The sequence below is a fragment of the Phocoena phocoena genome, chromosome 2, assembly GCF_963924675.1.
Source record: "Phocoena phocoena chromosome 2, mPhoPho1.1, whole genome shotgun sequence".
Taxonomy (NCBI): domain Eukaryota; kingdom Metazoa; phylum Chordata; class Mammalia; order Artiodactyla; family Phocoenidae; genus Phocoena; species Phocoena phocoena.
In genome coordinates this window covers 11869242-11895104 of record NC_089220.1, presented here as the reverse complement: position 1 = coordinate 11895104, position 25863 = coordinate 11869242, and the positions used below count along the sequence as shown (strand labels likewise).

Sequence of the window (25863 nt, the reverse complement as noted above, 5' to 3'; positions counted from 1 at the left end):
TGAAACAAAAAATTTTAAACAAAATCAAGATTAAATTTAGTGTAAAGGAAATTTAAATAAACTTTCAAATGACTTTGTTAACCTCATAGCATTTATATTTAAGAAATAATTAAAGCTTAAAAAAACCACACTAAGATGTTTTTGAAAATTAACATTTAGATTTCATTATTCTTTCTACCATTTTTTTGCTTTTTATTTCATTAATTTCAACTTTTACCTTTACTAATTCCCTCTTCGTTTCTTCTGATTTATTTTGTTGTTTTTCTAAATATATATTACATTAAAAAATTTTTTAAACAGAGCTACTTTAAAAAGAAGATCTGGACTTCTAACAGTATGACCGGCTAGATATATTGGCCCACTGAAAACAAAAGCGTCAAATAAAATATCTTTTTAATGTGTTAATGAGCTAATGAGAAAGTAAGCATAAATGGTGAAAAAACATATTAAAAGATGCTTGACCTCATTACTAGAAATGCAAATTAAAACCATAAGATAGCCCTTCCCACCTACCACATTGGCAAACACTTTAAAAAATTCTGGTAATGCTAGCATTGCCGAGGATGTAGAACAAGAACTCTTAGTACCACTGGTAGGAGAAAATTAGCACAAGTGCTTTAGAAAACAATTTGCCCCCAAATCTAATAAAATTGAAATTGCCCATATATATCCCATGACTCAGCAATTCCAATCGAGATACACACCTGAAACTCTTATACATGTGCACCAGGAGATATAAACAAGGAAATTCATAACCACATTGTTTGTATGGCAGATAAGGGAAATGTCCTTTACCAGGAAAATGGGTAAATAAATTACATATTCACGCAAGGAATACAGCAGTGAAAATAATGAACCTTCTAACACAGTAACTACACAGTTACGGCTGAAACTCGTGAACATAATGCTAAGCAAAAAAAGCAAGCCTCAGGAGAATTCCATTTACACACAGTTCAGAATTCCATTCATACAGAGTTTAAAAATATGCAAAACCAAACAATGTACTGTAAAAAGATGCAAATCTATGTGATAAAACCATAAAGAAAAACAAGGGGGTAAAACACATAAAAGGTGGTAAGAAGGAGAGGAGATGTGGAGGGGTGCTTATGGAACTTCAAAGGGTCACAGTCTTTTACTGGGTGGTGAGTACGTGGGTATTTGCTGTATTGCTATTCTTATATTTTATACGTATTATCTAAATATTGTTTTCTAGTCACTCAACATTTAGTAAAAATTTTAAAACATTATGGAAGTATGTCTTCAATTATTTAGAATATTAATATGCCTAAACAGCATATTCACCTCTAACGACAGATGCATAAATTTTATTACTTTCCACCAGCTATCACCAGAGTCTACTTATGACTCAGTAAAGTTTATCCTACATCAAAGAGCAAGTCACTGTGGTGTCTCTTCATGGGGTTCATTTTATTTATTTCTTATATATAATATTTATAGGCATGAAATACAGCATAATAACAAAGAGAAAAATATTTTAAAGAATTAAGGTGCAATATGGTCACCTTATCTTTGATAAAGGAGGCAAGAGTATACAATTGAGAAAAGACAGCCTCTTCAGTAAGTGGTGCTGGGAAAACTGGACAGCTACATATAAAAGAATGAAATTAGAACACTTCCTAACACCATACATAAAAATAAACTCAAAATGGATTAAGGACCTAAGTGTAAGGCCAGACACTATCAAACTCTTAGAGGAAAACACAGGAAGAACACTCTGTGACATAAATCACAGCAAGATCCTTTTTGACCCACCTCCTAGAGAAATGGAAATAAAAACAAAAATAAACAAATGGGACCTAATGAAACTTCAAAGCTTTTGCACAGCAAAGGAAACCATAAACAAGACGAAAAGAAACCCTGAGAATCCGAGAAAATATGTGCAAATGAAGCAACTGACAAAGGATTAAGCTCCAAAATACACAAGCAGCTCATGCAGCTCAATATCAAACAAACAAAACAATCCAATCAAAAAATGGGCAGAAGACCTAAATCGACATTTCTCCAAAGAAGGTATACAAATTGCCAACAAACACATGAAAGGATGCTCAACATCGCTAATCATCAGAGAAATGCAAATCAAAACTACAATGAGGTATCACCTCACACGGTCAGAATGGCCATCATCAAAAAATCTACAAACAATAAATGCTGGAGAGGGTGTGGAGAAAAGGGAACCCTCTTGCACTGTTGGTGGGAATATAAATTGATACAGCCAATATGGAGAACAGTATGGAGGTTCTTTAAAAAACTAAACATAGAACTACCATATGACCCAGCAATCCCACTACTGGGCATATACCCTGAGAATACCGTAATTCAAAAAGAGTCACATACCACAATGTTCACTGCAGCTCTATTCACAATAGCCAGGACATGGAAGCAACCTAAATGTCCATCGACAGATGAATGGATAAGGAAGATGTGACACATATATACAATGGAATATCACTCAGCCATATAAAGAAACAAAACTGAGTTATTTGTAGTGAGGTGGATGGACCTAGAGTCTGTCATACAGAGTGAAGTCAGTCAGAAAGAGAAAAACAAATACCATATGCTAACACATATATATGGAATCTAAAAAAAAGAAATGGTTTTGATGAACCTAGGGGCAGGACAGGAATAAAGACAGAGATGTAGAGAATGGGCTTGAGGACACGGGGAGGGGGAAGGGTAAGCTGGGACCAATTGAGAGAGTAGCACTGACATATATACACTACCAAATGTAAAACAGATAGCTAGTGGGAAGTAGCCGCATAGCACAGGGAGATCAGCTAGGTGTTTTGTGACCACCTAGAGGGGTGGGATAAGGAGGGTGGGAGGGAGACACAAGAGGGAGGGGATATGGGGATATACATATGCATATAGCTGATTCACTTTGTTATACAGCAGAAACTAACAACACTGTAAAGCAATTATACTCTGATAAAGATGTTAAAAAAAAAAAGATACAGCAAAAAAAAAAAAGAATTAAGGTGCAAAAGAAAAAGATCTAATGGGATAATACACATTATTTTAATCTGTGTGAAATAAAGTACCCAATATATTTTGTTGAAAACAGAAAATTATAGTTAAAATTTTACACTAATTTTTTTTAGTGATCTCTAAAATGCCCACCTGTGCTAAAAATTTAAATCTCATATTTGCTGTGTCTATTCTAAACTATAAGTAACATGAGGGAAATCCTGAATATCTTATTCACTGTTATGCCTCAGTGACAACATTTACTAAATTAACTGTTTAGAAAAAAAAAAAATTAACTGTTTAGGAGATTATTTCCAAGACAAAAATTCTACAAGTAATTGTTTTGTGCATAATAAAATTTACAAGAGTAAATTATTTCAACCAACCTGTAATGATATAAGTTTTCCTTCCAGATTTTCTGCCTTTTTCTTCCATTCAGCAACAAGTTGCTTGTGTTTTTCTAGTTCAGCAGAATACATAGCTTTTTCTTCTAAAGAGGAAAAAAAAGTTACATTAGTATTTTGTAATTGTGTGATAAAATTAGAATTTTAAACCACTTGAAATTTTAATAATTCAACAAAAATAGTTCAAATGTCTTAACAAGAAAATTATACATGCCTTAGTGATGACGTTAACTGGAATTAAAGTAATGAGATCACTTTCCTCTGCTTAACTCCTTCTCCACCTTGTCCATCTTGCAAACTTTCCCTCCCTTCAGAACTCCACTCAAATATTTCCTCTTTAGCAAAGCTTTCTCTATGCCCTCAATACCATACTATTTTTTACACGTCTACTCTAGTATTATACAGAGCAGACCTAGAGAATTCTTACGTGTAAAATTCAAAATTTCAACCATAGGAGTAACCCTGACATGTACGTATGTACAAATGTAAAGTTTTGCTCAGGCACAAAACTAACTTCTTTAACTTCATTAGCCTCACATCCTCTAACCGCCTGCCCCCTCACTAGCAGTTCATGCATTGCCAGTAATTACAGAATGTACGAGTTGACAAATGGATGGGTGAATGATCTAAAGGGGGTAAATCTGATGATGGGAGATAGATGCGAAAAAGCATATTTGGTTATCGGGGTACGTGTGCTCTGGTCACTATTACTATGTGCCTAGAAAAGTACTTTCCACCTGAACTAGAAAAATGCAGTTACCTTAAAGTATAGATGAACAGCTAAGAACAAATTAATCAATACTTCAAAAGAGAGTAATTACTGATGATTAACTCTCTGAAGTGGATTCAACCTCCGACCAACATCTCAACACCTATCTTTTTTTTCCTACATGTGCCTCTCTCTTCCTTTGTATTCCCCTTTATCATGTGATCCTTACTATGTTACCCTCATACTTCCCTCACCTCTCGTCTTAACTAAAGTATCATAATATGACACTAAAATAAATTTTTTAATAATTAGTATATACAGTTTATGTTCTCTACTCTTAACTGTAAAAAAAAGTCTAATTTGTTGATGGCTACTTATCTTCTCCCCCTACAAGTGGGTAACCTTTCAAAGATTTCCCTATGCCTAATCTAAAATAGCACTGAAGCCAAAATTCCCAAAACTACAGCTGATCTGTGAACAACACAGGTTTGAACTGCATGGGTCCACCATATGTAAATTTTTTTCAGTAAATATACTGGAAACATTTTTTGGAGATTTGAGACAATTTGAAAAAGCAGATGAACCACATAGACTAGAAATATCAAAAACATTAAGAAAAAGGTTATGTCACGAATGCTTGAAATACATATAGATACTAGTCTATCCTAACATAGGCAGAAGGTGAGTGATAATATAAATTTAACAGTATGTTAGTTTTCTTACTGTTTTATAACTTTGCTTCCAAAGACTCGCATTACCATAAGGTATGCCCCTCTCTCTTGTAATTGGAGAAACTGCATATCAGCCTATCATCACAAGTAAGTGGTTTTTTAAAAAAATGTAACAATGTTTCCAGTACTATATTACGAATATGACTATATTACTGTATACCATAAAAATTTTATGACCATTCATTAGTGTAAAGGTTAGGCTATCATAAAGCAATAATATTGCTACTTCTTCATTATCAATCACGAATCATTATACCTAAATGTGAATTTCTTTTTCACACATTTCATTTTTTTTTTTTTTTTTTTTTGCAGTACGAGGGCCTCTCACTGTTGTGGCCTCTCCCATTGCGGAGCGCAGGCTCAGCAGCGGCCATGGCTCACGGGCCCAGCCGCTCCGTGGCATGTGGGATCTTCCCGGACCGGGGCACGAACCCGTGTCCGCTGCATCGGCAGGCGGACTCTCAACCGCTGCGCCACCAGGGAAGCCCACACATTTCATTTTTGATGTCGAGTGTTAGTAATATGTATAATATCTACAGGGTTTTCTATCATATAAGAGAATACTGACGTAGGTACTAATAGACAAACAATTCATCTTGTAAACAGATGACATAAACTTATAGTATCAATAAATACTGTACAGTGAATGTATTTTCTCTTCCTTATGATTTTCTTAATAACATTTTCTTTTCTCTAGCTTCCTTTATTGTAAGAATACAGTATATAGTACATATAACATACAAAAAAATGTGTCAATTGACTATGTTATTAGCAAGGCTCCTGGTCAACAGTGGGCTATTAGGAGTTAAGTTCAGGGGAACTCAAGTTATGGGTTTTCAACTGCATGGTGGGTAGGCATCCTAACCCATGCATTGTTCAAGGGTCAACCGTACAATAACTCTTCTTCAATGAAAGACTGGCCATACAACTGACCGTGCTGGAAATGCTCCAGGACCATCTGCAGGTTGGAGAGTGACAGAGCATACTGCTTTACTTGTTCCTGAGACATGGAAAGCTGTAGTGCAGTTTCATCCCTTTGCTTCGATGCCACATTCAACTGTTCCTGCAATGACTCTACCTGTAAATTGGCCTGATGGCTTTAAACAAAAAGAATAAAAGTCAAACTGTTTCTATCTATTTAGACACTTTGACAAGATGAAATACCTTCCCTACATTTTACTGCACTAAATGCAAGTTATATTCAAAGTATTCAGATACTTTAACAAGATGAAATCTCTTCCCTATGTTTTTTTTATTGTGGTAAAATACACATAACATTTACCATTTTAACCATTTTTATGTGTACAGTTCAGTGGTAGTAAGTACACTTGCATGGCTGTACAACCATCACGACCATCCATCTCTAGAACTTTTTCATCTTCCCAAGCCGAAACTCCACACCCATTAAACAATAACCACCTCTCCGCCCAGTAACCACCATTCTACTTTCTGTCTCTATGAATCTGACCTTCCCTACATTTTATTGCATTAAATTCAAGTTAGATTTCAAAGAAACTTGAAGAGTTCCTCTGATCTTCGTCCTCCCTGCGTTTGTTAATTCAATCATCCTTCCTGTGAAGGTGACTTTGAACAAATGGCAGTCATTTTAAACACAGAACTGGGCTAAACAAGGTATGTCAGCTTAAGAAAAATTTAAAAATAGCCTGCAACTTTGTGTTTCGAGGCTAAAACTCTAAGATGTAATTTACCATGAACTTGTAAGTTGTAAGGGATCTTGGAAGTCATTTTGTCCAGCTCCAACCCAACAAGCAATGGATTCTGATACCCCCCTTGCTTTTGGCACTCACAATCCTAGTGAACTCACAACTTTCCAAAGGTTATCCCATCTTTTACTGTCATCTTTCTTTCTGCTTACATTAAATATAATAACCCCTACACCTGTCCCAAATCAGAGCTCCCTAAGAGAATTACAGAACATCTATCCAGGCTTATGTCACTGAGGTACTTCCTTAATGTACAATTATTACATACAAAATACTGCAATAGCCTTTCCTGGGTTTTTAATATCCAGTTAAGTTTTTATTCAGAGCAGGCCAATAAAACCCATTAAGAGCAGCTCACTTTGAAGAAACCTTACCCAATAGCACCCTCTTTTGGAAAAGGCAGTAAACTGATAACCAGAGGACTTAACTCTCCCCTCTTATGTCCCTGGACTTTATTCAACTTTGCTGGTTAGCAAATCACTCAAAGGGTGATTGTAAGGATGAAATGAACTGTTATGTCATTCAAAAAGTTAATAAATACAACAAGATGTTACTATTGTTACGGGCTCAAAACACCATAATCTGATTCTGTAGATTTGAGTTACTTATACACCAAATATTTACTGAACATCTATGAAACTATGTGTAAGAATGTATACTGTGGGAAGAGTGTGACATAAATGGCATCATTCCTACCCACTGGTGGCCTTACGCTTCGTTGGGTGGGAGAAAGTGGAAAACAGCTCAACAATTACAAATACCCCTAAGAAAAATACAAGTGCCCTATGAAAGACTCAAAATATGATGCAGGTTCAAAGGAAAAACATCACACTAGGGATTGATTTTGGATTTGAGGAGTGGGGTGCTAAACAAATAATTCATCATGAAGTGCTATTTGAAGAATAGGTGGGATTAACAGAAAAACAGTGGGCCCAAATCATGACAGTCTAACCTGGTTTTGAAAAAAGGAGAAACAAGACCACAGCCCTACCTACCGAAGGTTATTCTGCAGTTATTATGAATAGTAAACAAAAATAGGCAGAGATTAGAAACTATTTCAATTAGAGAAAATAAGGGCTTGAAAATTGAAAAGAAAGATGATCAATCTTATAGACTAAGGATGTTTTGCTATTTCTGCCAATGTGAAACACATACACAAATGTTCACTCACTGTTTTAATTCTCATTTTAAACAAGTTCTTCTTCTGAGTCTGAAGGTACAATAATACATCCTACAAAGGGGGTAAGGAGTTCACCCTCAGAAATACTATCTCTACTGGTCTATAATCTCTTTGCAGAGATAATATCTACTATATCCTTATATTTCCCTCAGCACCATACACAGTAAAAAGTAAAAAGATAAAAAGATGCACATACAACTAATGGGAAGATAAATGGACATGATTGTTTGGGAAGACTATTTGGCAGTACGTTTCAAACGTTTTAAAAACAGCCTTTCAATCAGAATTTCCATTTCTCAAAATTTACACTAAGGAAATAATCTGTCATCAACACAAAAATACCTATTTTGGGTTATCAAAACAGCACTCTTGGGCTTTCCTGGTGGCGCAGTGCTTAAGAATCTGCCTGACAATGCAGGGGACACAGGTTTGAGCCCTGGTCCAGGAGGATCCCACGTGCCACGGAGCAACTAAGCCCGTGCGCTACAACTACTGAGCCTGCGCTCTAGAGCCCACGAGCCACAGCTACTGAGCTCGCGTGCCTAGAGCCCATGCTCTACAACAAGAGAAGCCACCGCAGTGAGAAGCCTGTGCACCACAACAAAGAGCAGCCCCCGCTCGCCACAACTAGAGAAAGCCCACTCTCAGCAACGAAGACCCAATGCAGCCAAAAATAAAATAAATTTATATAAAAAACAAAACAGCACTCTTAGTAATTCTGAAATGTTCAAACACTCTAAATGTCCAATAATAAATGAGTGGGTTAAAGAAATTATGGCAAATCCAAATAATGGTATACTATGCAGCCACAAACGATATTGCAGGAACACATGGCTTAATGTGTACTCATATTCATATTATTAACTGATAGAAGCAGGTTACAAAACAGTATGAACAGTATGATCTCAATTTTGCTTTAAGAAAATAATATGTAATATATACACACATATACAGAAGCATACAAAGGCACAAAAAAAGATTATCTCTGGATGAGAGAGTCTGTGGCTTTATGTTCTTTTGGTTTATGTGAGTTTCCTGAAGTGGAAAATATGTTTTTGTAATAAGAAAAAAAACAACAACACATTTTATTGAGAGAAATAAAATTTAAAAATATATAAGCAGGGACCTGGTCACTCAAAAGTTCTAACAAGCCAGGAGTTAATTCACATTGACCTAGGCCTTTCCCTTGCTACTTCCTTTACTCTCTCCTTTATAATATCCAAACTTTGTTCAACCTTAGATCACTTGATTAAAAATTAAATCACATAAATTAAATTAGTTCTTGGGGAACCTGGCAACGCTAATTAAATCAGTAAGAATTTAAGTCCAGCCTCCTAAAATGATGAGAAGCAATTATCTAGGATAACAATTAAGATTTGGAGAAACCTCAGTTTGAATGCCAGATCTGGATAAGGGTTACAAACCCAAGTGTGAAACCTACATGTGCACTTTGTGTGCCTGACCTTGGGAAGGTTATTAAACCTCTTTACCCTTAGCTTCTTAGTCTATAAAATGGAGATAATGAATTTTGTGAGAATAAAATAAGGTAGCATATGAAAAATTCTGAGTCTGACACTCAGGAAGTATTTAATTAACGTTAATACTAAAAAAAAAAAAAAAAGAAAAGAAAAAGTTACCTTGCATTTTCCATTGCATTAGAGGATGAAACTAGCTTTTCCTCCAGTACTGTTACTTTCTTTCTTAGCTTGGCTTCTCTATCTTCTGCAGCCAAGACTTCACGGGTGTAAGAATCTTCTGATTCTAAAAGATGGTTACGCAATCTCTCTAGCTCCTGGTTTAAGCGTAATTCTTTGTCACGTAAATGTTGAACCTAGGTAGAGGGTATTTCTTTTATTTTTCTCCCATAAAATGCTCCCCCTTTCCCCTCCTACAAGCCACTCTGTTATCAAGTCTTTCCCCATTATTGAAGTGTATTAATTGTATATTAATTTCTCATACTGCAAGATATATTTATGCTAAGAAAAAAGGCTCCTGAAATCATCTTGAATGTTCATTTGGAAGGTTTACTTTGTAAGATCTCATTCCCTGTGGCTATAATAATTGTACAAAGTACTAGGCTTTTTGTGACAGGCCACTTTTTCAGTGAATCTCATTTTTTTCATACTTTGTGGGTAGGAAATTTTTCTTATATCCAAGATATGCCATCTTTTTCTTTTCTTGAGGTATAACTTAATTTCAGGTATAAAACATAATGATTAGATCATGGTTTTTGCTTGAAAACTAAAACGGAACGCACTTTGGGAGATCAAAATCCTACTAAAGCGCATCAGAGTAAGACTAAGGAAAAATCACCCAAGAGAAATTCATTTTAATTGATAATCTTTATAGTTTTCTTATTTAAGAGTTATTAGACTTAAGTGTTTGAATCACTATTTCTTTAAAGTGAAATTATACCTCATTCTGTACAGCAGTGTTTTCCATTTGTTTCTGTTTCAGGGCCAACATGACTTGATCTCTCTCCTGCTGAAAGATAACTGTCTTCTCCTGCATTGACTTAACTGCATTTAAAAGTTGATTTAACTCCCCAGTCTTGCCCTTTTGGAAAGAAATAACTTTAGCTTTAAAGAAAGACACATTTAAAAAAAGACATTTCTTCATTAAATAATTTAAAAATTCAGTTAACTATGTCAAGGTCATCCAAAACAAGGAAAGTCTGAGAAACCATCACAGTCTAAAGGAGCCTAAAGAGACAATGACAACTAACTATAATGTATCCTGGATGGGACCATGGAACAAGAAAAGGACATCTGCTAAAAAATTAAGATAATTCAAAGAAACTATTAATGTATCTATAAAGGTTCATTAGTTGTTGCCAATGTACCATAGTAACATAAGATGCTAAAAGGGAAACAGGGTGTGAGGTATATGGGAATGCTGTACTATCTTTCCAGCTTTTCTAATAATCTGAAACTATTCTTAAAGGAAAAGTTTATTTTAAATGCTTTAAAAAGAACTCAAAAGACACAATCTCTTCAAACTTATCCTACACAACAAAGCATACACAAACCCCCAAATCACCCAAAAGTGAGAGAGAGAGAGGGGGGGGGGGGAGAGAGAGAGAGAGAGAGAGAGAGAGAGAGAGAGAGAGAGAGAGAGAGAGTGTGTGTGTGTGTGTGTGTCTATTCATCAGGCATATGCAACTGTTGTTAGGGAAAGAGTAACAGTGTGGAGTTGCTCGCAGAGGAGAAAAAGGAAAGTCATTTCACATGCACAACCTATTTTAAAAGAACATTTTGGCAACAATTTAACGAAAGCAACTCTGGAATGTTATCTTTCTAAGACTGTTAGGAAAATTTATTCCTGAATGCCTTCCATACAAGAACAATATATTAAAGCTGGCAGGAAAAAAACAGATAACCTTTCATTCCAGAAGTAGGGCCATGAATTTAAGATGATAGCTAGAATTCTAAAAAGCACAAAAAAGTGTCAGACTGTTTACAGCCAATTCTTTTCTCTGTTTGAGAAGTGCATATCGTCTGAATCTATTTATAGACTGGTATCATTTTTACATTTTCATGTAAACTTTCCATTTCTTTAAGAATATATAACACGTCCCCCAGGACAAATCATTGAAACCAAAACATAAAACCATCTGTTCCTTTTATCTCAATACCCGCTCCTGGAAAAGAAGGCCAATATTATCCAAACAGTTTTTCAGTTAAACATTTTTTTCATATCAGAGAAATGCTTGACAATTAAAGAGTTGAAGATCTCCTGTTGAGAACACTCCTGTCTCCCTAAAGAAAAATGTTGTTATATTCAAAATAAAGGTATTCTTCAATTATATAGAGTATTATAAGAAATCAATTAGTTTATGCCAATTACCCTCAAGTAATACAATACTTAAGTACAACTTAACTAACTTAGGAAAGCTTCCTGAAAGGTAGGTGAGCCTTAATTAAATCTGCACACTTTGGATCTATAAATGTCAATGAAATAGAATTAGACTGTACAAGATGCTAAAACTACAATAGGAAAAAACATATAAAAAGAATACTTTATTGTCCTCCTCTCCTCCATTATACTCTTACAAGCCCTAAGATTCTACACCCAATTTTGGCTAGTGAGCAATAGAAAGCTTCTACCCTCTACCAGTCTTTTTCATATTGAATATAGATCAGTACCATAAGAAGCTAAGAAGCTATTCCTGAGAGGAGGAGCACAACTCAATACATCAGTGTACCTATTTAATCAGATGACAAAGAAGGGGAAAATGAGGCAAGATTTTTCTTATCAAGCGAAAACTACATCAAGCATTCACAAACTTTAATCCGAGACTCTTAAAATAGAATTTAATTGGCATAAGAAGTTAAATCATTTTGTATCTCGTGCCCCGCAGCATGTAAACACTCAAGAAGCAGTTGTTGGGGCTTCCCTGGTGGCGCAGTGGTTGAGAGTCCGCCTGCCGATGCAGGGGACACAGGTTTGTGCCCTGGTCTGGGAAGATCCCACATGCCACGGAGCGGCTGGGCCCGTGAGCCATGGCCGCTGAGCCTGTGCGTCCGGAGTCTGTGCTCCGCAGCCGGAGAGGCCACAACAGTGAGAGGCCCGCGTACCACAAAAAAAAAAAAAAAAAAAGAAAAGAAAAAAAGCAGTTGTTGAATATTCCATTGTTCTGCCTCATTTCTTTGCTAAATTTCCACCACTAAAAGTATAGAAATAAGAGTAAAAAGGCACTACATCAAAAGAGCCCACAGCTTTGATCACAGCACGATGTACTGGGTCTTCAATACATTCTTATCAAAATCAAATATCAACTGAATGTAAACATTTAAATATATCAAAACTACTGACATTTTAAACCAATACAACCTTCCTTTTTATGGGTGAATAAACAAACCAATAAAGTCAAAACACACCCAAAGTCACACAATGACACAACTGGGATTAGAATATTTATTGAGTCTACTTATGTGAAAAGTACTATTCATAGCTAACGCTTTTCAAATACCAGGCTGTGAATGATTCATAAAAATCAATTTAATGGGTCACCCAGCACTTCCTTTTTTTAAGAGAGCATCTGTAGTAAGGGTAATTTCTGATTCCTGAAACTTTTGTTTCAGTTTTACACACACACACACACACACACACACACACACACAAGTGCTTATTGTGTCACAATGTAAAATGTATTTCGTACTTCAGATCATTGTCAAAGATGTAGCATGTATTTCACAGAGCTCCCCTTTATATATAAGAACCTCTAAAACCAGCAGTTACTGAAATATGCCTAAAATGTGATTAAACTGCAGTAACCTCAGAGTTCTTATATCACATTTCTATTTTCTAAAGAAAAACATTAACTGCTTCTAACTTAGACTTACTTAGACTGTAAAAAAATTAATCTAGAACTAAAAATATTTGGAAATATCTAGTAATTTGGGGGAGAAACTTGCAGATGCCTCTGAGGAAAATTTATTTTGAATGAATCACAATACCTTGAAATAAATATTTCTAAATGAACAAATGCATCTTCCCCTTCAAAGAACATCAATAAAGTAGCACACTAAAAAATCTCCTCCACCCCAAACTTCCCTCCACAACACGCCATCCAGAACATACCTGCTCTTTTTCTTTCAGTAGATGCTCAAAAGCCAGAGCCTTCTCCTTCAATGAATGGCATTCAAACTCTTTTTCTCGAAGCATCATAGAAAACTTCATATTAGTCTCCTGTAATGCTTGATATTCTGTTTCCTTTTCCCTGGATGTTTCTATTATTTTTTCATTTTCCCCCTTTAGTTTACAAATGTCCATTTCTAAGATTAATGTTCTCTCCTTCAGGTTTGTTACTGCCTGCCTCAAAAGTTCATTTTCATTCACCTTGTTAGTGAAATTTTCATTCAAAGAAAGTAACTGATCACTTTTGGCTTTGATTAAGAGGTCTTTTTCCTTAAGCGACTTTTGTAAGATATCTTGTTTCTCCTTGAGCTGCTTAATTTCTGAATCAGTTTGTTCGTGTTCTTTTCTTTCTAGCTCTGAGGAAGCAGCAATCGAATCAGACAATCTGTGATTATTTTCCTGGAGAGTTCTAATTGTTGCATCTTTTTCCTGCAGTGATTTTCTTAGCTCTTCTATTTCTTGTTTAGAAAACTCACTCAATACATCAGACTTAATTGTTCTAAGAGACTCTGCTGACTGGGAAGTAAGCGACGATCCAGAAGAGAGCTGAGGTGAAATAATATCAAGTTTTCCTAAAAGAAGATCCTTGGTATTGCAAAGCTGCCCTATGCTGTGCTGAACTTGTGCTAATTCCTGCCCAAAATTTTTGAGTTTGGTTTCATTCTGCTCATAACTTTGGATCAGGCCAGTATAGTTCACTTGCAATTTAGAGTTGTTATCACTGTCAACCAGAACTTGTGCCTGAAGCTGATGAAGCTCCTCCTGGAGCTGGGCTGACTCGTGTTGCATATTTTGTACCGTAGTCATTACCTGCTGCTTCCACTCTTCCATTTTCTTTACTTGTTGTTTTAACTTATCGCGTTCCTGTAGAAGCTCCTCGAACTGATTACTATTAACACCTCCAACCTCATTTTCAGTGTTGGATGTTTGTAAAACTGTCAATAAGGTCTGACATTTCTGACTTAATGCATCTATTTCAATGTCTTTTTCTCGAATGATACGTGATAAATTCTGAACAGTTTCTCTAAACATATCTTGGCCACTACTTTCAAACCTCATGGACAATTTTTTATTTTCATCTTGCAGCTTATTGAGAGCTGTTTCTTTTGCAGCAACTATATCCATCATCTTGTGATATTCTGTTTTTAGATGGCTATTCTCCCTAGTCTTCTCACTCAAAACAGCTAGTACCTGTTCTCGTTCCATAGCATAGGCCTGCAGCTGCTGTTGAAGGTAAACAACATCCTGGGGGTAGGAAGCTGTAGTAATTCGAGCATGAAGAGCTTGTATCTCCAAATCTTTCTGCTGGATAATCTGAGTTAGTTTACCAACCTCATCTCTGGAAAGCTGATCAATCTGTTTAGTTAGAGATATATTCTTTTCATTTAGAAGTTTAATCTCCAATTCTCGTTCTTTTATTCCTTTTACTAATCTTTCGGTTTCAGCTTTAGATAAATCATGCTTTTCACTTCCATTTTCTATATTAAGGCCCTGAACTTTTGTTTCTTGAAAAATAACAGAGTTCTCTGTTTGAACGTCCTGTCTTTCTTCATGCAACTGGGTTTTGATTTGTTCAATTGTTTTTTGCAAATTCTTAATTTCCTCATCTTTCTCTAAAAAGAGCTGGGTGTGTGTGGCGTTCATTTGCTCATGCTGGTATCTAAACTCATCCATTTCCTTCTTCTGCTCCTGTAAAGACTGAAGCAGCTGTATTTTACTCTGGTTTTGATCTTCAATTACCTTTTGATGATGTTTTATTTCCTCTTTAAGATTATCCTTTAATATATTCAGCTGATTCACCTCAGATTCTAGTTCTGTAATACTATCAAGGGTTTTAGGCTCAGCCACAGGTGCAGCTCGACTCTGCTGTTCCCTGAGTCGTTCCAACTCTTCTTTCAGATGATTGTTTTCTTCTTTCATGGATCCAAGACTTCTGTCTTTTTCCTCTATGGTTTGCCTTAAAATTTCATTTTTTCTTAAGGCCTGAGTATATTTATCTAATTCCTCCTGAAGCTCTGAACTTCTTTCTTTAAGTTTTTCAATAAAAATTTCATTCTCATTTACAAGTTGGGTCAATTGCTTCTGCTCTTCTAAGCTAGATGACAAAATTTTCTTCGTTTCCTTATGATCAGTGTCCATCTGCTTGATATTCTTTCTGAGTTCTGCTATTTCAAAGTCTTTCTCTTGACTGAGTTTAATTAAACGCTCATGGTCCAGCTGTAAAGCAGAGATACTCAAATTACGTGCATTGGACAGTTCTTCCATGGTTTGCTCATTCTTGTTTGCTTCTTCCAACAGCCTCTTTTCAGCCCGACACAATTCTCCTTCTAACTGTTCCTTCTCGATTTTTAGAGCCTCCACAATAGCGTTTTTTTCCTGAGAAATCTGATTGTTACCAGCAATAGACTCTTCCAACTGATGTCTTACATTTTCACATGCTAAATTCAACTTTTCATTTTCCATTTTGAGATCAAAAGCAACTTTCTTTAAATTTTCATTGAGCTGTTCTATTTCTGAAAGATTTTGCCTTAAGTTTCTCACTTCGGCTTCCCTTTCGTTAAGTAAGTCATCCTTAAAATTACTGTTAGAGTCTCGATTAAGAGACTGCGTTATTAACTCATCCCTGACTCTAGAGAGCTCCTCCTCCTTTTGTTTAATATGTTCCTGAAGTTCAAAGTTCTCCTTCTGGATGTTTAAATCTTTTGTGTGCAATTTATTTAGCTGATCTACTAAATCTGCTACTTTATCCTCAAGCTTCTGCTTGGTTAAATGTAAATCACTTAGTACCAGTTCACTCTGAATTAACTTTTCTTTCTGCACGTCTAACTCTTTAGTAATGTTCATTTTATCATTTTCAAGTTGATGAACTCTCTTTTTTTCATCGTTCAGATCTTTTTTCAGTTTACTGATGACATTATCTCCCTCATTTTCTTGTTTTGATAGCTGATCTTTGATCAAAATCATGTGCTGAAAGAAAAATTAATTTGCATGGTAACTTTAAAACATTCTCTCATTTTAGTACCTAAAGGAAACTTTATAAAATGTCACACATAATACAAGAATAATCCTCAGACATTTCTAATCCTTCTAATTTTGTTAGGAACTTCTTAAAAATTCCCAACAAAATTATTTACTAATTATCTTACAGCAAATCTATTTAATTGTTTTAGAGATTAGAACTTAAAAGCAAAGAAGATAAATGGTATATATCATATATATAAATGATAAGTGATATTTTCAACTCTTAAACACTGAAGCAGGGAGACAACAAGCTACAGTCCATGGGCCAAATAACACCTGCACCTGTTTTTGTAAGTAAATTCTTACTGGAACAGAGCCAGGCTCGTTCGTTTACACATGACAACAGCAGAGCTGAGTAGCTGCAACTGCAACTACATGGCCTGCAAAGCCAAAGATATTTACTATCTAACACTTGACAAAAAAAGTTTGCCAACCTCTACAACTTGAGCATCAATTAACTGAAATATTGATTAAAGCACCGAAATTAAATCACGCCAGTTTTGCTTATTAATCCAGTGTTCAGTCTACTGAGTAGAACATGCTGCTGCACTGTCTTTAATATATCATAAAACAGGGCTTCCCTGGTGGCGCAGTGGTTGAGAATCCGCCTCCCAATGCAGGGGACACAGGTTCGAGCCCTGGTCCGGGAAGATCCCACATGCCGGTAGAGCAACTAAGCCTGTGCACCACAACTACTGAGCCCACGCACCACAACTACTGAAGCCTGTGCACCTAGAGCCCGTGCTCTGCAACAAGAGAAGCCACCACAATGAGAAGCCTGCTCACTGCAACTAGAGAAAGCCTGTGGGCAGCAATGAAGACACAACGCAGCCAAAAATAAAATAAATAAAATAAATAAATTAAAAAGTATATATATATCATAAAATATAATTTAATATATTGTTACCTTTGTAGCCTCTTGGTTCTGTTTATCCAATTCTTCTAACTCAGCTATTAGTATTTCCTTTTCAGTAATGCTCTGATTGAGTTCTTGTTCCTTTGCCTCCAGATTACGTCTTAAATCACATAATTCTGAATCCAAATCCATGTCCCTTGCAGCTGTACTTTTAATTACTTCATATTCATTGTTCAATTTTGAAAGTGATATTTGCAGTTCTTCCTTAAATGAAAAAAGGGGAAAAAAACAACACGTACTATCAATTGGAAGAAGAGACACCAAAAGATTAAAAATATACATATATAAGCAAAACTTGGGAATGTATTTTTAGATGCTCTGTGTTGGAAACATTATTGAATAATACCTCAGCAATAATACATAAAATTCAACAAGCCACAGCCTTCATTCATGTACAATTTTATTTGCAGCTTCAAGCAAAACATTTCTATAGTCCTAGACAAGATGCAACAACTGTAAGTCTGTCCTCTAGCTCCAACTTCTTTACACAAAAACTTTCCCATTTGAGAGCCTTCCCACTCCCACTGCTGCTTCCCTTCCATCTCCTCCTTCCCCCACACAACACACATAATTTTCAAAACATCCCGAGCCTTCCAGCTCCCTTCACTTCCATCCCTAACGTCACCACCAACAGCTCCAGGCAAAAATGTAAGCTATCCATATTCATTTGCTCTGAAGTTTGTCCTCTCTAATTAGAAAATAAGTCTTCTTCTCCCTCATAAAAGTAATTTCCTTTATAACTGGCTTCTGTCAGAACATGAAACCTTTTCTTGACCCAAGAAAGAACCCTCCTTTCCTTCCTTTACCTTCTAACCTAAGCACAGACTAGGTTCCCCTCTCTCAGACCTAACATTCCTAAAGATACACCTGTATGTGATTTTTAAAAGCACATTCTATGTTCTGTTCTATTTGTATTTAATGCTTTTCCTCCAAACTCCCAGACATGGGACAGTTCTCTTGCTTCAACATTATTTCAACCTCTATCACTATGATGGTTGTGATAAACCCTCTATCACTGTAAAGACACCTTTCATTGACAGAGATTTTTTGGACGCGCAGGCTCAGCAGCCACGGCCCACAGGCCCAGCCGCTCTGCGGCATGTGGGATCTTCCCGGACCAGGGCACGAACCCGTGTCCCCTGCATCGGCAGGCGGACTCCCAACCACTGCGCCACCAGGGAAGCCCGACAGAGATTTTTAAAAGCAAACATCTATGGAATCTACTTTAAAGTAAGTAAGACTCTCAAATTTTCATAAGTAGTCTAATATATACCTTACAAAAGAGACCAGTGAAAACTATATTAGAACATCTGCCTTACAATTCTCATTCTCTTCCAATTCAAAAGTTTATTCTGAACCGCAAATGAAAGATGGAAATATCATTCTCTTATGCCTTTCTAGAGTTATCTGTTCAATTAAGAGAACCACAGGGACTTCCCTGGTGACGCAGTGGTTAAGACTCCACGCTCCCAATGCCAGGGGCCCGGGTTCGATCCCTGGTCAGGAAACTAGATCCCACATGCATGCCGCAACTAAGAGTTCACATGCCACAACTAAGGAGCCCGCCTGCCGCAACTAAGACCTGGCACAACCAAATAAATAAATATTTTTTAAAATTAAAAAAAAAAAAAGAGAACCACAAAAGGGACTTCCCTGGTGGTCCAGTGGTTAAGACTCTGCGCTCCCTCTGCAGGGGGTGCAAGTTCGATCCCTGCTCAGGAAACTAAGATCCCACATGCCGTGGAGCGTGGCCAAAAATAAACAAATAAATAAATAAAATAAAATTCTAAGAAGAGAACCACAAAATTTTTTGTCATGTGGATCTTAAGAGTACACATGACCAGGACTTCCCTGGTGGTGCAGTGGTTAAGAATCTGCCTGCCAATACAGGGGACACGGGTTCAATCCCTGATCCGGGAAGATCCCACATGCCATGGAGCAACTAAGCCTGTGCACCACAACTACTGAGCCTGTGCTCTTGAGCCCACAAGCCACAACTACTGAGTGCAAGAGTCACAACTACTGAAGCCTGAGCACCTACAGCCCGTGCTCCGCAACAAGAGAAGCCACCGCAATGAGAAGCCCGTGCACGGCAACCAAGAGTAGCCCCCGCTCGCCACAACTAGAGAAAGCCCGTGCACAGCAACAAAGACCCAACGCAGGCAAATAAATAAATAAATAAATAAATAAAATATTTTTTAAAAAAAGAATGCACATGACCTTGCAGGTATTTTTGGCATTCTTAACCAGTGAGCAGACCCATAGCAGACACAATTCAAGCAAGAGTCGCAATGGATTACCTAACATCAAAAGAAAGGAGAAACAGCTAATCGGGAATAGCTACAGAATCCAAAATTATCATGAGGAGGTTACAGGCCCTATCAGAATACATGCAGAGATTTGCAAACTACAAAATACACTCAGACCAGTTAGAGAAAGGAATAACTGAATGAGCAGAATGCAGTCGAAGCAGAAAAGCACAGAGGAAATATATCATATAGCAATTTAAAAATGACTGGGAGACACTACTGGCATTTAGTGGGTAGAAAAAGTGGGGCAAGGAACCTACAATGCAGAGGACACAACTAAGAATTCTCCCACCTGAGTGCCAATAGTGCCCCTTTGAGAAACACTGCCTCTATACTAATGTGCAAGGATACTGAAAATGTAATATTAAGGTATGTATGAACAGTATATATAGTATGCTAATATTTGTAGCTTCTAAAGATATTTATATATATAAAATCATATATGCAGAGATATAGTCTGGAAAGATACACAAGAAACTGGTAAGCAAGAACACGTCTGAGGAAGAGACCAACCAACAGAAGTGTGAAGGATACTATATTTGTACTGTCTGAAGTTTTTCAGGATGTATTACTGAATATATACATCAGGAAATATGTGTTACTTTTTTAAAAATTAAGATTTTAAATTGAGTTGAGACACTGGCCTGTAATAATAATAAATAACACCAGCTTACAACTGTTCTATATTTAAGAAGCTGCCTTAACCAAGGACTTACCCCCTAAATGGTACAAACATAAAAATACCTCTCCCCATTCCCAACATTGCATTACAGAATCTTATTCCATCCTTGCTACTAGTATACATATTTCTACCACTGAGAATGTCCCTCTTTACCTCTCACCATTAAGAAATTCCTGTCCGTCACACCAGACATATTCTGGGGCATATTAAGTAGTGCATAGTTACTACAGTATGCCACTCCAGACTCCCGACCCACCTGTGTATGTTGCTGCTGATAGGACCTCATCTGAAACCAAAACAGAGCCATTACCTATCTTTTCTGCTCATATCTGTATGACTACTGGCTTATCTTTAAACGTAAACTCTGCCCAGCCTCTCATACTCTGAACCTTGCCCAAGTACTTCAACCTGGCCTGACCAGCATCAATGAGATCAGCTTTATCCTCAGGACTCTCAAGAACTAAATACTCCATTTTGATATAAACTGGCCCTTAGCTATGACCTACAATTTTAATTCTGCCCCCATATTTATTGCACCCACCTTTTCTTGATTCAGTAATGCATTCTCTTTTTCTAAAACTTGGACATGCGTTTTAAGTTTCAGATTGTCTTCAGCAAGACTGTTATCCTATAAAAATGTTAAAACACTGTGTTTTCAAATAACAAGAAATTTAAAGTTTACAAAAAAGCAGGCAAGCTATACAATTATGCATTTCTACTCTTCAGTGACATATAAAAATTATAAGCATAAAACACTGGACCATCTAAAAACAGTCATTTTATAGACATTCTTAAAGAGGATTTCTTTATTATATTTGAAAAAATATGTAAATATATTTACAAAATAACTTGTAATCATTTAAAAAATAAAAAAAGAAACTCCTTGAATTCTTTAAGGGAAATCAAAATGCATTCCTCACTTTGGTAGAGGATCTGCTTCCACTGTCTACACACACGTATCATTTGTCAAATTAATCTTCAAAGAAATATACTTGCACTTTTCAATTAAGTACTTTTAAAATTATGTCAATTTATGATGCAAAAAGATTATGTTACTAATCAGCAAGCATAAAATTACTAAGATGAAAGTTCCTTGGATAAGTTCACATGAATTGTAAAAAACACAAAATAAGTAATTATAAATAACCAAAATCCTTTTTCTTGGTAAACCGAAGACAAAAGCTTTCTCTCTTAAAAATTAGTTTACCTGGTTTAAATTACTCAGTCTCTTTATTTCATTTTCAGCATCTGTAAAAACAACAATGGATCTGACATTAAAATTCTTTAAAATAACTTAGTAATTATCTCCTATACTAAATTCACAAATGAAATCCAATTAAAATGTTATTTATAAGCATAATTAGCAAGCCCTAACAGTGAAATGTATTTTTGCTATTTTGTATTTCTATTTTGACTATACCGAAGAAGTCATAATATAAATGTCAGTCAGAAACTATGTTAAAATCCAATTCTATGGACTAGTATAAGAAAGAATTTATAACTGTATTCTGGATGAGTCATAAGTTCTTGCCTGGATAAAAACATTAACAACAACTGCATTTCAAAATGAGCTGATTAGTCTGTGTATCAGGAAATAGTGTAAGGACTAAGATTAGAAAAAAGAAAAAACAATGTATATTATACCACAATATGTTATACCACATATTGGTATGTTACACCACAATATGCTATATGTATGTTATACCACAATAATAAAATAATCTCTCAATTTTCTAAAGTGACTTAGACATGACTACTAATAAAAAGACCATTCAATCTGGTATTAGAGATAGATCCACAAATAGAAGTAGTTCTAGAAGAACACAAAGACAAAATACCATGAGTTCAGCTGAAGTAATTCATTCAATGTTCACTCAAGAAATATGGAGCATTTACTATGATGTGAGTTGCTAAACAAGATGGAAAAATTTAGTCCATGCTTGCTCTCAAGAAGCTTACAATTTAGAGGGGAAGATGAAAAAGGAAACACATGAGAACAGTACAGTGGGATACAGGGAGCACAGGTGCTACCAGAGCAAAAGGGCCAAACAACTCATCCAGACTAGGAGGGCCGGGGGAGTGGGGTGAATGGGGTCAGAAAAGCAGCAGTGCTAGGTACCTCCCGGTGGATGCAACACCTCTATTGAATCTTAATATACTAAGAGTTAGTGGGGGGAAAAAACAGAGACACTCCACACAGAAAAAGCAACAAATGCAAAGGCAACAGAGCTTAGAGACAACATTGCTGGCTTTAAGGAGCTATAGAGAAAGTTCAACATGGCTAAAGCTTAGAATGTTAGGAAAATGGGAAGAGTTGAAACTGCAGAGGTAGACAGAGACCAGATCATGAAAGACACCTTATGTCCAACTAAGATGTTTAGACTGTATCCTGAAGTTCACAGGGAGCCACAAAGTACTAAAATCAGGGAAGTGACCTGCTTTACATTTCTGAAAAATCATTCTGGCTGCAGAAAGAAAACGTATTGATTGAAGAAGGAATCATGGACACCAGAGAATAATAGGTAACACTCTTATAATGCTTATTATGGGCTAGACACTGTTCTAGAGAGAACTTTGCAGCTAGCAACTCATAAAATCCTACTACTACAACCATGAATGAGATAGTGTTATTATCGCAACCATAGAGATGAAAAACCCAAAGTACAGGGATGTTAATTAACTGTCCAAGGTCAGTTAGTTAGTGCTGGAGCTGGATTCCAACCTAGTCATGTTCTTAACCACTATGCTATTCTGCTCTACTAAGAGACTGCTATAGTTAAACAGGCAAAAAGAAATTATAATTGGCTGAAGTTATTCAGTGGCAGTGGAAATGGAGAAAAGGGGAAGGACTAGGGCACCAGGTTTGTTTTTAAAGCAAATAAACTCATATGGATCACCCAATATATTAAGAAAATAAATTTATTTTGAGAAGAACAGAGCTACTCTGAAGTCAAATGACAAAGTCGTCCAGAACCCCACCATACAGCCTTCCCTTTGTCTTCATGACAGTCCCAAGACTGAGGCACCTATGAGAAACCCTAGAGCTCCTCTGGGACACAATCCTGAAATAGCACTGAGCCAGAGAGAAGTCAAGGAAATAGAACCTATAGGACTTGCAAGGTGATAACTTCAAGTTTTCAGTTTTGGGAGAGTGGTAAATGCTACCAATCACCAAGGTAGGGAAAGGAAGAGGGGAGGAAGAGGGTCACTCTACTTTGAGCCTAACTCTAAATTTACTCCAGGTCAGGAGCTCACGATAAACAACTAAGTAAGGAACACAGAAGGGGCAGGCAGGGGGTATCACAATCACATAAGGGCTAGAAACCTCTAGAGCAGGAATGAGTTCATAAAGTGAAAGTTCATATTGTGAGAAGAGGACAGAGTGAAAAATAAAATGCATCTTTTCAGTGGAAGAGCTCCCATTATGTTTTCCTGGCATAAATAAATACTGGTGTTAGGTCCATTTCATTCAATATTTATTTTTTGTAAGCTAGAACACTGGTACAGTAACTAAACACCATCTTGAGCATAGTAAGTGGTGGAAGACCTACGGCTCTTATTATTCTTAGGTCTGCTTAGGTACAGATCATTTGGAAAGGTAATATAGACTTTTGAAGAAGACAGACTGCATTCTCTAACTGGAGGGTCTGGGCCCTAATGAGTTACAGGAAGTACTTGGTAACCTCCTCCCAACAAATGTTTACATAAACATTTCTCAGAAATCTACATAAGCCTCCTAAATCAATGAGTTCCATGTAAATACTTAAAGGATGAAGAAGGGAGGCTGAAAGAAACGTAGCCAATTCTTAACCCTTTTAGTAGAAATATCCTATTTATGATCTATTAATTATGGCACTGAATCCAAAGCAAGCAATTCTATTCAAATTCCACATAGTCATTTCCATAGTGTTCGATTATTCAATTGTTTGTCTCTGAAAACAACTAGTATGAAATGAAACACCAATCAGAAATAAGTTCCAAACATTTTATACCAGACAGTGCTTGTTGCAATCTGAACACTTCTTCTTCTACTGAAGAACTGTGTGGAAGAATTATTTCCTTTTCTGTCACAGTATCACTTTGCTTCGCAGCATAAGGCTGCAATTTACTACATTCCAGTTTCAAGCTTTCACATTCTTCAAGTAATTGTCTGTTTTCCACACTTAGTCGTTTTTGTTCCTTCTTCAAAACACCTCTGTCATTTTCTGCAGAAGATAATTTTTTATTTATGCCTTTTATTTTATTCTCAAGTTCTTCAATTTTTTTTGTAGACTCTACTTTTTCAGCTTGTAGAACTTGAATAGTTTTTTGCATCTCATGGATTTTAGAGTGATCAGTTACTGCAATTCCTGAGCCACCTAGAACATAAACATAAAATCAGGGACACATCAAATGTCAAATACCAAGAGACAAATAGCCTGCTGTATACAACTGAAGATTTAACAGACTTCAGAACTTGGAAGGCTTAAAAAGAAAAGCTAAAATAACAGTGAGATAAAACTACTCATTAGAATGTCCAAAATCCGGACACTAACACCACCAAATGCTGGTAAGGAGGTGGTGCAACAGGAACTTTCATTCACTGCTGGTGGGAATGCAAAATGATACAGCCAGTTTGGAAGAGTTTAATGATTTCTTTCAAAATTAACAAATATGATACTCTTATCATATGATCCAGCAATCATACTGCTTAGTATTTACCCAAAGGAGCAGGAAACAAATCCACACAAAAACCTGAACAAGAATGTTTATAGCAGCTTTATTCATAATTGCCCAAACTTGGAAACAACTGAGATGTCCTTCAGTAGGTGAATGGATAAAAAAACTGTGGCACATCCAAACAATGGAATATTATTCAGCGCTTAAAAAGAAATGAGCTATCAAGCCATGAAAAAACATGGAGGAAGTGTACACCTGAAACTTATATAATATTGTACATCAACTACACCTCAATAGGGAATTCCCTGGTGGTCCAGTGGGTAAGACTCTGTGCTCCTAATGCAGGGAGCCCAGGTTCGATCCCTGGTTGGGGAACTAGATCCCACATGCATGCTGCAACTAAGAAGCCCACATGCCGCAACTAAGGAGTCCACATGCTGCAACAAAGATCCCGTGTGTGCAACTAAGCTAAAATAAATAAATATTAAAAAAAAAAACTACACCTCAATAAAAAATAAATTTAAAAAAAAACATGGAGGAAACTTGAATGCATATTACTAAGTGAAAGAAGTCCATCTGAAAAGGCTACATACTATATGGTTCCAACTACATGACAATTTTGGAAAAGGCAAAACAATGAAGATAATAAAAAGATCAGTGGTTTTAAGGGTGGGATGGGGGAATGAATAGGCAGAGCACAGAGGGTTTTTTCGGGTAGTGAAAATATTCTGTATGATATTATGATGATATACATTTGTCCAAATCCATAGAAAGTACAACACTAAACGTAAACTCTGAGATAAATATGGACTTTGGGTGACTATGATGTGCCTTGGTAAAAAAAAATGTACTATTCTGAGGAGTGACGTAGATAGTGGGGGAGGCTATGCACGTGGGGGAATG

At 36.4% G+C, this 25863-nt stretch overlaps 1 protein-coding gene and 1 non-coding gene across 3 annotated transcripts in view; one reads left to right on the top strand and one right to left on the bottom strand.

Annotated features, from left to right (window-relative positions):
* The window catches only part of TRIP11 (thyroid hormone receptor interactor 11), a 62741-nt gene that overhangs the window by 19541 nt on the left and 17337 nt on the right, over positions 1-25863 (bottom strand). For both annotated transcript variants that reach the window (XM_065871832.1, XM_065871833.1), the window contains exons 7-15: positions 24294-24659; positions 21509-21549; positions 20843-20929; positions 17302-17514; positions 13317-16340; positions 10149-10289; positions 9371-9564; positions 5763-5926; positions 3372-3475 (exon numbers count right to left, since the gene is read on the bottom strand). In XM_065871832.1, the coding sequence (XP_065727904.1) occupies positions 3372-3475; positions 5763-5926; positions 9371-9564; positions 10149-10289; positions 13317-16340; positions 17302-17514; positions 20843-20929; positions 21509-21549; positions 24294-24659 (4334 nt within the window). The remainder of the gene's footprint in view (positions 1-3371; positions 3476-5762; positions 5927-9370; positions 9565-10148; positions 10290-13316; positions 16341-17301; positions 17515-20842; positions 20930-21508; positions 21550-24293; positions 24660-25863) is intronic.
* On the top strand, positions 25263-25335 carry TRNAR-CCU (transfer RNA arginine (anticodon CCU)). Its single transcript has one exon. It is a non-coding gene; the product is annotated as a tRNA-Arg (tRNA).